The sequence below is a fragment of the Macaca nemestrina genome, chromosome 1 (genome assembly GCF_043159975.1).
Source record: "Macaca nemestrina isolate mMacNem1 chromosome 1, mMacNem.hap1, whole genome shotgun sequence".
NCBI classification, from domain to species: Eukaryota; Metazoa; Chordata; class Mammalia; order Primates; family Cercopithecidae; genus Macaca; species Macaca nemestrina.
The window spans coordinates 101,072,967-101,089,568 of NC_092125.1; the positions used below are offsets into that span (position 1 = coordinate 101,072,967).

The following is a 16,602-nucleotide window of genomic DNA, read 5'->3' on the forward strand; positions in this document are numbered from 1 at the left end:
TTTGAAAAACATCATGCTTTTTCTGTCATTCAGTAATACAGAAAATTCGGAGCTATTCAGAGCATTTGGATAATGCCAGACAGTAATACAATAATACATATATTTGTGCTAAGGATTCAGGTTAGAGGGTAGAAAATGAGTTCAAGCAGTGGTTTGAAAGGTTTCGGGCATGAAATGAGGCCTGAACAAGGTTTAAAAGGAAGGTAGGAGAATGACCTAGGCTTGTCAAAGAGAAGTCAGCTCAGTGCGGTCTACAGAAGCTTGTACGATAGAAAGATAAAGTAGATAAAGGAGATAACAGATTTTCTTGGTTTGTTTATTCAATCATTATTTCATCCATTCATTCAATGCCTTTTTTTTTTTTTTTTTTTTTTTTCATGTTTACTTCCTGCCAGGCAGAACTGGAGCATAGACTTTAGAATAAGAAATCATATAATTGGAAACTACCTTTGCTACTTTTGGAATTTTAAAACTGAAATAATTTCAGAAATCATGCGACCTCCCTCCTTCGTAAATGATGGAAGACTTAAACAGTTTCACACAATGAGAAAAACGCCAGAACCAAGGCTCGTTCCACTAACTCCCATGTTCAATCATGAAAGTACACAGTCCCTATTGGTTTTAGCTCTGCCCTTTTAGATTGCTGGCCCTGCAGATATTTAAAGACAGGCATTATTTTTATCCTCAATCTTGTCTTCTGCTGAGAGGCTTTATCAGGAAAGATGGTAGTGTCTTTTTTTTGCTCTCTGCAGGCTGAGGACCTGTTCATGGAATTTGCACATAAGGCTTCAGCTTTCAACAACTGGTGTGAAAAGGCGGAAGAAAACTTGTCAGAGCCTGTGCACTGTGTCTCCCTGAATGAAATTCGGCAGCTGCAGAAAGACCACGAGGACTTCTTAGCCTCCTTGGCTGGGGCTCAAGGAGACTTTAAATGTTTGCAGGAGCTAGACCAGCAGATTAAGGCCTTAGGTGTGCCTTCTAGCCCTTATACCTGGTTAACAGTGGAGGTGCTGGAAAGGACCTGGAAGCACCTATCTGACATCATCGAGGTAACCTGGGACACGGCAGAAACTTCCTTTGGCTACAGTGAACATAACCACTTTATTATCCAAGTAAAGAGACTTTTGAGATAGAAGGAACACTATTAATAATTATACTGGGAGAGCAGGCATGAAACATGACAGTCTAAGAAAAACTGGAAAGCATGTTTACAATAGGTATACCCTATGCCCCATAATTTGGGCAGTTTCCTACTTCTGAGTGTTGAACAATGATTCTGAGAAGCAAACAGAAGCCCCGAGACATAGTTCTAATGATGAGCTATGAAAAGTTCAGGAGGCTTGTACATGTATTCAGAGTTGACATATCCCCCTCATTCAGGGCATTTTCTTTTTTAGATACACCTCCAAAAGTGCCTTGCTACATATATATTTTTAACTTTTGTCTGTGTATAATAATGTTCATTACTAAAACTATAAAACATAAAATGTATAATAGAAAACTAACCATAATGTCACCATTTTTAGATAGTAACTGTTGTTTCTCAGGGTAGCAAGCCCTTAAGGCTGCTTTTGTGTTCATTTAAATTAAATTTCCCCAAAAAAATTACAAAGAGGGGAGGTTTGCCTTTATTACTAGCATACTTATTACAGGACTTGGCCTTAGAGGAGCCTGCAAGTCCTTTTGGGAAATACATGAGCTATCTTTACATTTTAGAGGTAACAGAGGTGGACTGCATAAAATATGAGCACACAGGCACATATCTCTGGAAGATATGATAGACTTGAGAGAGGAAAGATGTGCAGCTGAGCCTACAAACCAATTCTCTTATGGCAAATAAAGGCCTTCAGTGTCAGTCACGTTGTCTGTGATTTGGGGTTTTAGGAACGGGAGCAGGAGCTGCAAAAGGAAGAGGCAAGACAGGTCAAGAATTTTGAGATGTGTCAGGAGTTTGAACAGAATGCCAGTGCCTTCCTTCAATGGATCCTGGAAACCAGGTGTGCTGTGCTACATCCCAAACCATGACCCTTACACCACCTCCATTTGCGTTAGGGATGAAATATGTGTTTGAAGGGAAGAGGAGAGACTCTGACAGCATGTATTCTGCCCTAAAATCACCATATCTTGCCTATGCTTTATATTTGGAGTTGACTGTTTTCTGAATCAATCCTTGGTAAAACAAGAAATGACAATTTCATCCTTCTGCTTATTTTGTACACTTCTGTATTCTCTCCTTGATACTCTCACCTTTCTTTCTGTTGCCTGTAATTTCAGTCCAAAATAATAACAATTTCTTAGGTTTGCATGCCACATTGCACTTTACAGAGTACTTTCATATCCATTACCTCACCTAACTGTCAGAGCAACCTTGAAAAGTGTACAGAGCAGATCTTATTAGCTCTGTTTCCAAGTGTGGAAAGTTCAAGTAGATAAATTTACTTGCTCAAGGTCACAAATGTATTTACTGGCACAACCAGAAGCAGAACCTTCTATGAATACCTCCTATGAAGCCATTCTGTTGTGCACCTACTAAAGTTCTAATGAGAATCAAGTGAGATAATTTATGTTCATTGTACTTATTAGTAGCAAACTGTTCTGCACCTGAAGATAACGTACGTCACATCTTCTGGGGTAAATGATCTAGAAAAAGGAGACTTAGAAGATGTACTATGTTAGAATACATGGTCAAAGTTGGTAGATGGTATCCAGTAGGTGGGTCAAAACTGTGGTCTTCTGAGAGTTAATGTGGTGGTTTAGACAATTCATAATATACACTTTTCTACATACTCACTGACAATGACAAATGAACAAAAAGAAATCCTATACCATGTCTAAACCCTCTGACAGAAGGCAGAGAAGACACAGAACACCTTTCTCTTACTCTTTCCTGGATGACTTCATCACATCCTGGCTGTGTGTGTCCAATACCAAGCATATTCCTTAACATTGGTGCTCCTAAAAAAAAAAAAAAAAAAAAAAAATTGGTGCTCCTTGTCCCGAAGCAAGGAGCTTTATGGGAGACTGTTCTTCTCAGAGTGGGAGAGGCCTTGGGAACCAGTGGGTGGACAGGTTCATGTTTTGTGGCAACAAAAGATTTAAAATGTTTCATAAATCTGAGGAAATGAGATCGTTAAAGTAATCCATTTTAACATATCATCTCCCTTTTCTCTCATGTGATTCCTGTTCCGGACCTCCATGTCCAGGGCTTACTTTCTGGATGGGTCAGTATTTTATGTTATCATCATGTTTGTTTTATTATATTATTCTGGAAGAATTCATTAAGAAGGACTTAGTGCTGAGGCATCCTCATTCCATTGTAATCTGGTAGTATGGAAATAAAAATGTGGCGTGAGAAGGAAAAGCTCATTATATTTCATTCTACCCTTATACTTCACTAGATGGAATCTTGCCTACATTGCTTAAGTGTATATTTAAGAAGAATAATTAAGAGGGGTACATGAAAGCCTTCTCCTAGTCAGAGAACAACTAGGGAAAGTCTTCCCTTCTCATCAGTCTGGCAAGGTTGTGAAAATTTGGCTCTGTGAAATTTTGCTTCATGGAAGCCACATAACCTTGAAGAAGTTGAAACAGAGGAGCTTTGAGTTGGTATGAATGTATGAAATATTGACCTGTGATGTGATACATAATGTTTTCCTTTGGTTCTTAACTAGATCATTGCTCAAGGAAACAGGAACTCTGGAATCCCAGCTGGAAGCAAATAAAGTAAGTATTGTTTTTTCACTAGCTGAAGATATTGTCAAAATTATAAAGAGTGTAAAAATAATCACTTAAGGGCAGCCCAGGAGATACTTTTAGGTATGTATCACCTAAAGTCCGTTTTAACCATAGGCCACCACATCATGAATATAAACCTCAGTCTACTTAAATCTCTGAATTTCAATCTCTGCATCTATACAATAGAGTTAGTATCCATTGTAGACTCACTGTTTGCCCTGAGGAAAGAATTTCATGGGAGACTCTGATCTGCCCAGAGTGGGAGAGGCTTTGGGAACAGTAACTGGATGGGTTCATGTTTTGTGGCTACAAAGGATTTAGAACATAATGATGAAGTAAAGGAGCAAATGTAAAAGTGCCTAACACTGGCAAATTTCTGATATTATATGATGTAGTAAGATGATACAACTGAATCTAATAATCTCTTGACAATTGAGCAAAGTAATGGGTTAGAACAGCATTTCTCAACATTTTTTTTACTATCATTCTTGCAGCAGAAAAAAAACTAATTATATTTAATTATTTTTCTAACAAAATAATGAAATACTAAAGAATACAATGTCAGGTAGTTCTGACTGTCATCTCACCTGAGTTAAAGTGAGTTTGTCGAGGTATGATTGATAAAGAATTGCACCTTTAATGTGGACAGTTTGATGAGTTTAGACAATGGATGAGTTTGTGCAAAATAATACCATCGTGTATGTGACCCTTTGTAATCTGGTTTCTGCTTAATTGTTTTCCCTTTCACTTCCTGTTACTGTCTTCCTACTTTATGCGTTAGGTATTAGGAAAACAGTTTTTTCAAGTTCCTTTGCACACACACTTGCCTTTGCCTGAAACACTTAGGCTTTCCTTTGGTCACTTGATGAGTTCCTTTTATTTTATCAAAAAGACAAGAAATAATGGATGCTGGTGAAGATGTAGAGAAAGTGGAAATAGTGCAGCCACTATGGAAAACACTATGGAAATTCCTCAAAAAAATTAAAAAGAGAAAGACCATATCCCATTATTGGGTATATATCTAAAAGAAGGGAAATTAATATATCAAAAAAAATCTGCACTCCCATGTTTATGACAGGAGATAACAGGGAGACTATTCACAATAGCCAAAATATGGAATCAACCTAACTGCCCATCAATGGATTAACTGATAAAGAAAATATGGTATACACAATGGAATATTATTTGTCCATTAAAAAATGAAATTCTGATATTTTCAGTAACATGGAAGGAAATGAATGTCATTATATTAAATGAAATAAGCCAAGCACAGTAAGACAAATATTGCATGCTCTCACTCATAAGTGGGAGCTAAATAAAATGGATCTCATGAGGAGAGTATATTGGAGGTTACTAGAGGATAGGAATGGTAGGGGGACACAGAGGAATGAAGAGAGGTTGCTTATTGGGTATAAATATACAGTTTGATAGAAGAAATAAGACTAGTAATTGATAGATCAGTAGGGTGACCATAGTTTACAATAATATCTTGTATAGTTTAAAATAGCTAGAAGAAAATAATTTGAATGTTTCTAGCATAAAGAAAAGACAAATGTTTAAGGTAATAGACATCCAACATATACTGATTTGATCTTTACAAATTATATGAACATATTAAATTGTCATGTATACTCTGAAATATGTACATCTATTATATATAATTAAAACTTAAAAAAAAGATGTCAGGAAAATTTGACCTTTGAAGGGCTACAAGCTTTGTCATATCCCGGATTGTTTTCACTGCACTCCACAATCATCAGAATCAATTCACACTTGCCCTCTGTGGGGAGTAATATTCCCTCATTGAGAAAGCATGGGCAAGATCCAGAAATTTGGCATATAACATGTCTGCGTGGCAGGAGCAGCCCATGAACATCATCCCAAGTTGACGAAGGCGGCCCAGGAGTGAACGGTATGTGTGTGTATGTATAACTACTAACTCTTAGATTTATATATTACTGAATACGAGAATGACAGGTTTTATTCACCTAAACTTCCCATTATTTTATAAATGAGGGCTACAGAAGTGAAGTGATTTTCCTGAGTAGTTCATTTTTTCACAGACAACAAGAAAATCCCTGAAAACAAAATCAGCCAGTTATCTCCTCTTTCACCTCTAGGTTTTGAGCTGGCAACGTGGACGACTGACTGTCTCTCTTCTCCGTCATTTTTCCAGAGAAAACAGAAGGAGATCCAGGCAATGAAGCGTCAACTAACCAAGATTGAGGACCTGGGGGACAACATGGAAGATGCTCTGATCCTTGATATCAAATACAGCACCATTGGATTGGCCCAGCAGTGGGACCAGCTGTACCAGCTTGGGTTGCGGATGCAACACAACCTGGAGCAACAGATCCAGGCCAAGTATTGAGGGAACGCACCACAGCAGGGAGGGGGGCAGGTGATGTTAGGTGTTAGGACCTTAACTAAGGGCTAGAGTTTAGTGCACCAGATAAAAGAGTTGCTTCAGAGTACCAATGTTCTGGGTCTTTACTGCCCCACAGAATGACTATTTCTCTTTATACTGAAATCCATCATGAAATAAAAGACAGTGCTCTCCATCCACCTGAGCCTACTCATCACTCATTTGGACAACAACTGACTTTTATACCCAATTTCTCAGAGTTCTTTCACCATCTTATGTGATCTCTTAGGAAACCATTCCCTTTCATAGAATTTTATCTAAAATGTAATGTCTAAAACAAAAGAAACATTTAAAGCATGGCCAAATAGAGCAGAAGGGTGGAAACTCATTATTTTCTAGATAAATTCATCATATCAAAGCAGCTGCAGGTCTCAATAGCATTTTGGCAACATTTTTATCTGGATAAGGATTGGCAAACTTTTTCTGTAAATGGCCTGATAATAAATAATTTAGACTTTGTGAGGCTCATATATTTTCTGCTGTAACTCCTTGACTCTGCTGTTACAGTGAAAAAAGCAGCTGTGATAAGTGAATGACCATGGCCATGTTCCAATAAAGCTTTGTATATGGACATTGAAATTTAAATTTTATGTAATTTTCATGTTTCAAAAAATTTTATTCTTTTGATTATCTTCAACCATATGACAATGTAAAAGCTACTCTTGGCTCCTGGACTGTACAAAAACAGGTGACAGCCCAGATTTCGCCCACGGACTACAGTTTGCCAACTCTTGAACTAGATGACTCAAATAGCAAATTGTCCATTCAAATTTCTCTCTCTTCCATGTGGCTTGTGTTCTTCTACCCTGTGTTTTATATACAGGGTAAACTCATGTTTTTGTTTTTTCTTTCAGGGACATGATAGGTGTGAGTGAAGAGACTCTGAAGGAGTTTAGTACAATATATAAGTGAGTATAATTTCATAGTTAACTGCTTCTTTGTTTTTCAGACTATTCAGAATGAGGCTACAAATAATGTTTCTCTCACTCTATGAGGCTTGATGGAATCTTAAATGAAGACCTAGATATGCTCATTAGCTCCAGTCATGGCTTTCTGTGAGATTTTCAGACTTCAAAAAATATGTTTCTTCATTCTCAACATTTTGTGCTTTTCTTTCTATCCATTAGGTTAAAAAAAATGTACAGGACACAGACAGGCTTTCTATTCAGTCCTCTGATAGCTTTATGACAGGTCAATAAAGCTTCAGCTGACACAATAAGACATATTCCTTTCTGTTCTCACTTGGTTTTTCTATTGAGCTTGACAAAAAAACTTTTTTCTTTTTTTATTCTTTAGACACTTTGATGAGAATTTGACAGGGCACTTGACTCACAAAGAGTTCCTGTCCTGCCTGAGAGGACTCAATTACTATTTGCCCATGGTGGAGGAGGATGAACATGAGCCCGAGTTTAAGAAGTTCCTGGATGCTGTGGATCCAGGGAGGTAGGAACAAGACTAGGGGATCAGACCACAGCAGGGATGGGGGTTTGGAGGGAGAAGCACAGAGAGTAAAATGATCCATAAAACATGAAATTAACTCATCTGAAAATAGGAAGAAATAGGCAACCATAAATGAATTAGGCAGCTCTTGGTGCCCTTTCAAGATTAGCTCAGCAGTAAATTGTGCTAACTTTAACTCAAGGACTAGCTTTACAATCTCTCCAATTCATGATTTATGTTCAATCTATGAATTTCAGTTGCTTTTATGGATGAGACTAGAGAGAAGAATCCCTTCATGTATGTGAGATTTTAAGGAGACATAGGTGATTCAGAGACCAACACATGGGGTTGGGGTTGTTATGTGCTTATGGGAGTGTGTTAGATCATCAAGAGATCAAGTTACTGTTAGGGACTAATTCTTGCTAATACTAAAAACCGAAGAAGCAGAAATTATTTGAGGTGCTGATGGAAAATTTCAAAATTCACCGAGAATCAGGCTGAATGACCCATGTTGAAACAGAGTCTGGAGCTTAGTAAACAGTGTATATTTGGCTGTAAAATTGTGATGAAGGGGAGCCAAAATGGAGAGCATAACCCATCTCATCCCAGAAAGCTTAGCTGGAAGAGGCACTTGGAGAATCTGGCTTTCCTCTGTTTCCACAACACTGAGTAGGATATAAAAGGGGCCTTCCTTCTCTGCCTTGAGAAGGCTCAGCTCCTGATCCATTTCTCCCACAGGAAGGGCTATGTCTCACTGGAGGACTATACCGCTTTCCTGATTCACAAGGAGTCAGAAAACATCAAGTCCAGCAATGAAATAGAGAATGCTTTCCAAGCCCTGGCGGAGGGCAAGTCATATATTACCAAAGAAGACATGAAGCAGGTCTGATTCTGGTTGCTTCCACTATTACACTGTCATCCTAATTTGAATTTTGGTCATCTCAGGCCCGGTGGCCTACTTTGAAAAAACCCACCCACTTTTTTTTTTTTCAGACCTCCCCTTGCACAAGATGTCATTTGGTTTGGTCACCCCTTCAATTTGTCTTGACCCAACTCAAAAATGTACTGTGGTTCTCTATTGAATATGAGAGTCCATTCAAAATCTGCAACTCGGTTTTTAAGGATATTTCTCTTTTTTGCTCGTTAATTCAAAGAGCATTTATTGAATGCTTACTGTGTTCCAGGCATGAGGAGTGCAGTTTAGTAAGACATAGTCCCTAGACTCAGGTGTAGTGGAGAAGACAGAACTTTACAAGTTAAAAACACTGTGACAGAAGCAAACACATCTGTCATGGGAACAAAGATGTGGGGGATTTTATTACAACCAGAAGTAATCTCTCTTCTCTCTGATTCCAAGAGCTTTCTTCATTCCTCTCCTTAAAATACTTGCATCAGGGAAGGTATCATCTATGATTAACACAGGGTGAGTGTTGAAGGACATGCAGGAACTCATCAAGTGACCAAAGGAAAGCTTAAGTGTTTCAGGCAAAGGCAAGTGTGTGTGCAAAGGAACTTGAAAAAGTACGTTTTCCTAATACCTAAAGTAGGAAGACGGTAACAGGAAGTGAAAGGGAAAACAATTAAGCAGAAACCGGATTACAAAGGGTCACATACACAATGGTATCATTTTGCACAAACTCATCCAATCGTCTAAACTCATCAAACTGTACACATTAAAGGTACAATTCTTTATCAATCATAACTCAACAAAGCTGTTACAAAAAGAAAATGATGTGGTCTTTCAGACAATATCTGGAACCCACCATCCACCCACCCGCGTGCTAACTTATTGGAATCTTTAGGGATCTACTTGGTAGTCAAACAGCACAGCCAAGAGAGGAACTCTTTGGCATAAGAGGATCATAAGTTCAAGTCTCAGCTCTGCCACTTTCTGGCAGTGTGACCACTGGTGAGTTATTCTACCTTCTTGAGTATTTTACCTTACTCATAAAACATGCTAGTCCCCACATCTCAAAGCAGACAGGAGGATGAAATAGATCAAGTGGTCAACAAATGTTGTTAGGCATATAACTCCCTCTATTTAATAAAACAACTTTAGGGAATGAGATTTACAGAATAATCAAAGTAAGTAAGCTCTTTTTCAAGAAAGGGCTGAGATTAAAAGTTAAGTTACTCATTAGATGTTATACATTTATGAGAAAAAAATTGTGTGTAATAGAAACAGCGCTTGCATCTTCCAGAGACTCTCCATCTCCTGCATTTAGGGCATAATATGGGAAGCCCCAAGGAACCAGCTATTCTGAATCCCTATAACCGTATTTTTCTCTTTTTATACTTTTCAGGCCCTTACCCCAGAGCAAGTGTCATTCTGTGCCACACATATGCAGCAATATATGGACCCACAGGGTCGAAGCCATCTCTCTGGCTATGACTACGCTGGCTTCACCAATTCCTATTTTGGCAACTCATAAGCAGCTCCTCGTGGATCATAGAAAATCTTAGTGTTGTGGGAAATTTACTGGGGGGTGAAGAGTACAGGCAAATGTGGAAGATAAAAGATGGCCTCGTGTGTGTGTGTGCTTGTGTTTGTGTGCATATTACATTTATTGCAGGATCTTAAAAAATCTCAAGGGTGGGAGATAGAAAGGTTAATAGAGTTGGAGGAGTGGATGCTATTTTGTATGCAACTAGTCACTGCTGAGGCGTGTCAAAGTTTCTATTTTTTATTTGTTCTGTTTTGCATGTCTTTATCATTATGCTTTATTCCTATTATATAGTAATTCTTTTTAACAATATTTTTGGGGCAAAGTTAAGTGAAATGTTGAGCTTCTATATTTCTGAGAACTGTACTTATATAAGAGTGGGCAGCTAATTTTACTGTAAAGAAGGGCCATGGTATAGTAAATAAATAAAATCCAAGGCAATTTGCAAACAATTTTTTTAAACTTTGGAATGTGTTTAAATTTAAATTTGAAAATAAAGATATTTGATATTCTGGAGAACATGAATATTTTAGTTTGTACAATGAAACAACACACAGATCAACATAACACCTGTTTTCTTCTTAACTTTTTTTTCCATAATTCAAAATTATGGTAGCTGTCATGACTCTCAGAATGACAAAATTCCAGCATAGCAGGGCTTTCTCTTGTCCTCCAAGCACCCGTATTTTCTCTTAAGTTTTAATGTAACAAAAATAATACTTCCATATCCAATTAAAGTAAGTTAATAGAATTATTTATAAAATTAAGAATTAATTAAAAAAAAGAAGAGGTGATAATATCTTCATAAATTTTCAGGCCAGGTTTAGTCTGAACAGGTTTACATGCCGACATTCTGATTTGATTTATAAAAGGTAATGGTGTCATTAGCTGGTGAGAATTCTTAGATCACTTATTTGCTGTGTATAAAACTGCTAGCATTCTGCACAAATAGTCCCCAATTACCAATCCATTAATGTTGCCCCTTGATTACCATCTTAAGTCTCAGTCCCTTCCTCTGCATAGAAATGAATCTGTGCAGGACAAATCCTGTCATAAGAGCCTTTTTTTAAAGAAAAAAATCGTTAAAGCTAAAATGTTATCGTTGATACTAACAACATACAGGTATTTTAGTGACTCTTTTCTTAAATTGTCAAAGACTATGGAATATAACAAGCAGAAAGTATTTTCAAAATTAATGTTCACAAATGTCTAAATTGTCTAATTATGAGTTACCAAAAATAGTACAGTTGGAAAAGATATAGGCCATCAAAAATTAGCATCGTTTAATATCACACTTATCGTGTATGGATAGTCTAAAACTATTTGTGCTGAAAATAATCACAAGCCAAAGTGGATGTGGTTCCATTCCCCCAATGCTAACCCTGCCAAAAATTTTCAAGACCTAGATCAAATTATTAGTCATTTTAGTGGGTCAAATGTGTGTACCCGGAAGAAGCCCTTTTTAAGCACATAGTCACATACTTAATCAAGGGAGGAAATTTGAATCACCAAACGAGATTTTGAAGACTATTATGTTTTCCCTATCCCAGATCAATTGTTTCAAGGTAGAAACAAATAGAGATAGATTCCAGAAACACCTATTTTGAAAAATACCTCCAAGTGATTTTATACCCTTCCATACTTAAGACTACTACATGTGGAAGTTAGACCATTAAGTATTACTTAGCAATACTTGAAACATCCTTACTAACCTTTGGTCACTATGCATTTAGGCAATGTTATGCTGGGCAGACTGAATGAATTGGTGAAATGAATTTGCTCACATGGCCTCAGTGCAATGAGAGATTACTTCTCCCTATATGGAGAACTCTAGAGTAGATGACCTTCTCCCTGATGAGGCCCTTTTGGCTATCTGACTAACTCATCTACTTGTCTTCATCCTGTTCTCTGAGATCTAACTTCCTTCCTCTCAAATTCAGTTTTCATCAAATTCCAACTAGAGGATGTGTTTCTTTCCTGAGAGCATAGAAAAATATGGATTGCTGTCTGAAAAATATCTTCTCAGCCTAAGTTCTTTCCTCGTCTCTCAAGCCATGCCTCATTTCTCTCTTACTGCCAAATCCTATGAATTCTACCTTCTCAAAATCTCATGTTTGTGATTTCCTTCAGTCTCTGAATGTCACTATCCATATTCAAGCCTCTTTGCCTTTCTTTAACCTGATATCCATGGATTTCTTGCTGATCTCCTTGCCTCTGGTTTCTCTCTGCTGAAATCTATCGTCCCCTCCGCTGCTAGATTCATCTTCCTAAATCCCTTCCCAGATCCACTCTCTGTTCAACGTTTTATTGTGCCTTATCTCCTATAGACAAAAAGACCATGTCTGAAGCAAGGTATTCAAATTCTTTCAACAAGTAAGCCTTGACTCAAACTAACTTCTCAACATCATTTGTGAGGTGTTTCCAGCCCCTCTGAATAACTCACACACTCTGAAACGGGCCTATATTGTCTTACCATCAAGGCTTTGGCTTTTATGTTCTCTCTTCTGATAATGTACTTCCCCCCGTCAGTGCATTCAAAGCTCATCCATCCTTAGGGAACAAGTTCAAATACTATTTAAGACATGAAGTCTTCTCTGATCCTCTACCTAGAGTAAACTCTACCTGAACTAAAAGGCAGTATCTTTTTCCTTCTCACATTTTAATAGTAGCAACTGGAATTTATTGGAAGATCACTATGATCCAAGGGTTGTACTAAATTCTTTGTATGTATGATCCTGTTTAGCCACCAACACAAAACTGAAGTTATAACCATTTTAAAGATAAGAACTCTGAAACTGAAAAATGTTAAATAACTTACCTAGAGTCACACAGCTAGTAAGTTGAAGAGTTTGGATTCAAACTCCTGCTTGACGGTCTTGTGAGTTCATGATACTTTCTCAAATAATATCTGCCACTATATATAACCATATTATATGTGGAAAGTGAAATAGGCAGAATAGATTGTTTTGCAATAGATTCAAAAGAACAGTATCCAGTTTGGTGAGTGACCCAAATGAGAAGGGTCTTTAACATGCAAGATTCTGAAGCTATCAGAGAGCGTTAACAATTACCAAAAAAAAAGGAAGTAAATATATTTTCTGAAATAGAATCCACCCAGCTTGGAAAATCAATTAAAACAAAAAGGGCAAAGTAATAGAGTCAGAGATAGGAAGGACAACTATATAAAAAGATGATTCCATGTTTTTGCTACTGTCAATAGCACAATGATGAACCTATAAGCACATGTGCCCCACTGTATATGAAATAAAAGTTGCAATTAAAAAAATAGTAAAAGCATAAAAAGATGAAAGACACCCAGTGGGAGTAAAAATGACCCACCTGTTCATTAACAAAGCTTTAAACTAACCTGTCAAGCTGATATTCACCAGGTTTCCAATCTTGGAAGAACATTACAGGTCAAATAGTCTAATTATGTCATGATTTTAGAAATCTCTACAGTATCCCTGATAGGCTCCTGCCAGCCCTGCCTTGAACTTGAACACTCCAAACTTTTGTTCAGCTCGATTAAAAAATTCTTGATTACCTTAATTAAATTTTTTAATTCTTAATGGGTTTCAGTAACTAGGGGTGGCATCTAAGAGGCTGAAAGTTAAAATTCAGATTTTGGGCTCATTTTGAGTTGTGCACAGTGAGCAGGCAGGAAGCACCGCCTTTGCATTTCCAAGCAGTCGGGGGGAAGGGCAAGAGGCAGGATAAGGCTTTTCCAGATGATTGGGGGTAGGAAAGCTTTGGCCTGAGGACTTGAATACCTGGCCCTTTGGCTTGGGTTCTTGGTCTATGCCCAGCCTACACAGAAGAAAGTGTCCTATTGGTGTAACCTTCATTTTTTACCCAGCAATCTCCCTCTGAAAGCATTCCTCAGAGCAGTCTGTACAGCCCTATTCCTTAGACTATAAACAATGGGGTTAAGGAGTGGAGTCACTACAGTATAGGTCATGGCAATAAGCTGATCTCTCTCAAGAGAGTAGCTGGCTTTGGGCCTCAAGTACATGAAGGAGGCACAGCCGTAGTGAATAATGACCACTGTGAGGTGCGAGGCACAAATGGAGAAGGCCTTCTTCTGCCCCTCTGCAGAGGGGATCTTCAGTATTGCCGCCAAGATGTAGGCGTAGGAGATGGTGATGAAGAAGAAGGAGACCAAGAGGACCAGAAGACTGAGGATGAGGATCCCCAGCTCACTCAGGCCTGTATCCCCACAGGCTAGGCTCAGCACTGGCGGTGTGTCACAAAAAAAGTGCTGGATTTCATGGGAGCTGCAGAATGAGAGGTGGAAAATAACTAGTGTCATTCCCAGTCCAAAGAGGTATCCAATCAGGAAGGAAGTAACAACCAGCTGGGCACAGAGGTTAGGATTCATGCGGCTGGCATAGTGCAGTGGGGCACAGATGGCCACATATCTGTCAAAGCCCATGGCAGCCAGAAGGAAGCAGTTAGTACAGGCCCATGAGGCAGAAAAGAACATCTGGGCAGCACAGCCCACATAGGAGATAGCCTGGTCCCCCATAGCCAGGCCAAAGAGCATCCTAGGGATGATGCCCAAAGTGTAGCAGGTCTCGGAGAAGGATAAGAAGACAAGGAAGAGGTACATGGGAGTGTGCAGATGGCTATCCAGCCGAATGGCTATGATAATGAAGACATTGCTGATCAGAGTGATGAGATACAGAGAGAGGAACAAGGCAAAGAGAAGGTGTTGCAACTTCCCAGAACCGGAGAAGCCCAGGAAGACAAAATCCCTCCAGGAGGTTACATTGGTTTGCCCCATTCTGAGAGATATATCCCTGATAGATTTGATGATTTCTTCCACCTTGCTAGTAGGTACCTGGCTTCTTTAAAAGGTGGATGATATGGATTCTTTTTCTCTTGTTCCTGTTGTAACTTAAAAAGGAAGCTCTGATTTAGACTCTACTCAAACTTCAAAAAAGTATTTGTTAGACACAAATGTATGGGTCCATTCTCATATGACTGTATGTACATATACATATACACAGATACACAATCACAGACATTCATATGCACATATTTGTACACAAATATACATATGACTACATACATGCAGGTGTATATATGCTTTATAGCATTTACACATAATTATGCATATTTTACACATTCAAAACTATAAATTGTACATTTGATATTAATGGCCATATCCACGAATATAACAGGCATGCACACACATTACAAATACATATGTATTTAGAGTGTGCAAATTCATAGATACACACATCACATATAAAGATACACACACAACATATACGTTTATATTGTCTTTATACCTACACTGTCATGTGAAAATACACATATGGAAACACCCGTATTGCTTGTAAGAACTTTGTGGGTAGGTGGGGAGACTTGATCTTAATGGATTTTGTTTTATAGATCAGGTACAAAGACTAAGAGAGGTGAAGTGACTTTCTTGAAGTCACACAGAACCAGGATTAGAAAACAGGTACGGTGAGTCTTAACCTATCCTTATTTTCCCCACGCAATGATGACTCTCTTTAGAGACTATGGAACACACACTAATATGAACATAGAATAAGAAATAGCTTGTTCAACAATAATCACTGTATCTATACAACCCCTCTTCCATGCCATTTTACCCTTTCCAAATTCCTTGGGCAGAGTAGGGCAGGCTCCTTTTACCTGGGAATCTATGTTGAGCACTGAAGAAAAAGCCAGAGCTCGAGGCAGGTTGTGCAGCAGGCATCTCTCAGCCCAAAATCAGGTACTGCTGCCTCCAAAAACTCTACTCTAAACCAAAGCATAAGTCAAGGGATGATTCTCCCCTCGCCTGAACAGGCTCACACTGACCTGAAGAGGCTCATAAAGCAAGTCCTGCCTTTTAGTTGCCATGCACTAGACTGCCTCCCAGCAGGCTAGCCCACAGGAGAAAGACCTGAGATGCATTTTGGAATCTCCTATTCTGAGCAGTGTGATGTCTCCAAATGATACCAAGAAACCTTCTTCCACACCCCTAGTTCCAGGTGGTAAATAATATCTTCTTCCATCCAAACAGCTTCTTTCTCGGAGGACTCCCTAGTCCCAATGGGTGCTGTCTCAGGAAGCGCATCTAATTGTGTTTTTGTGTCATTAGTTGGGAATACCCTTTTGGGGAAAGCAGAAAGGGGAATGTGAACAAGAGATACTAGGATCATGATTTAAATAATAAATATGGTACCATGTGCTAAATATTACATTAATTTTTTTCACAAGATAAATCTCTTTTAAAATTTACAGCAGCCTAGTGACATAGTGTTAATAGTTACACTTTATAGAAGTATAACTGAGCTTAATAGACTTTAAATAACCAGTCCAAAATTACAGAACTAAGGACTTATGCTTATACATTTATACCATAAGATGTATAATTTAAAAATGAAACAAGAATTCAGCTGTTCCCCACTGTTGTCTCAAGAGCTTGATATAACTACTTTGGATATGTGTCTGGTTTTAAAGTCATTCTGAAGAAAATTCTGATCTCTTTCAGAGTCAATCTATTCCTGCATCCTCATTTGTCTATTCAATTTTTTACTCAGA

At 38.2% G+C, this 16,602-nt stretch overlaps 2 protein-coding genes across 4 annotated transcripts in view; one reads left to right on the plus strand and one right to left on the minus strand.

Moving 5' to 3' along the window:
• The window catches only part of LOC105498134 (spectrin alpha, erythrocytic 1), an 86,904-nt gene extending 76,815 nt beyond the window's left edge, over positions 1-10,089 (plus strand). For all 3 annotated transcript variants that reach the window (XM_011770005.2, XM_011770004.3, XM_011770006.3), the window contains 9 exons: positions 753-1,049; positions 1,885-1,997; positions 3,204-3,221; positions 3,672-3,723; positions 5,912-6,099; positions 7,015-7,068; positions 7,457-7,603; positions 8,339-8,483; positions 9,904-10,089. In XM_011770005.2, the coding sequence (XP_011768307.2) occupies positions 753-1,049; positions 1,885-1,997; positions 3,204-3,221; positions 3,672-3,723; positions 5,912-6,099; positions 7,015-7,068; positions 7,457-7,603; positions 8,339-8,483; positions 9,904-10,032 (1,143 nt within the window). In that variant the 3' untranslated portion in view covers positions 10,033-10,089. The remainder of the gene's footprint in view (positions 1-752; positions 1,050-1,884; positions 1,998-3,203; positions 3,222-3,671; positions 3,724-5,911; positions 6,100-7,014; positions 7,069-7,456; positions 7,604-8,338; positions 8,484-9,903) is intronic.
• Positions 8,782-15,990, minus strand: LOC105498120 (olfactory receptor family 10 subfamily Z member 1). The gene is made up of 2 exons (XM_071082971.1): positions 15,857-15,990; positions 8,782-14,940 (listed from the first exon to the last, which is right to left on the minus strand). The coding sequence occupies exon 2, from the start codon at positions 14,825-14,827 to the stop codon at positions 13,886-13,888; it is 942 nt and encodes a 313-aa protein (XP_070939072.1). The 5' UTR covers positions 14,828-14,940; positions 15,857-15,990; the 3' UTR covers positions 8,782-13,885.
• Positions 15,991-16,602: the final 612 nt, after the last annotated feature.

Bases quoted from the DNA above. Each gene is read 5' to 3' on its own strand.
- LOC105498120 (XM_071082971.1), bottom strand. From the start codon at position 14,827: ATGGGGCAAACCAATGTAACCTCCTGGAGGGATTTTGTCTTCCTGGGC.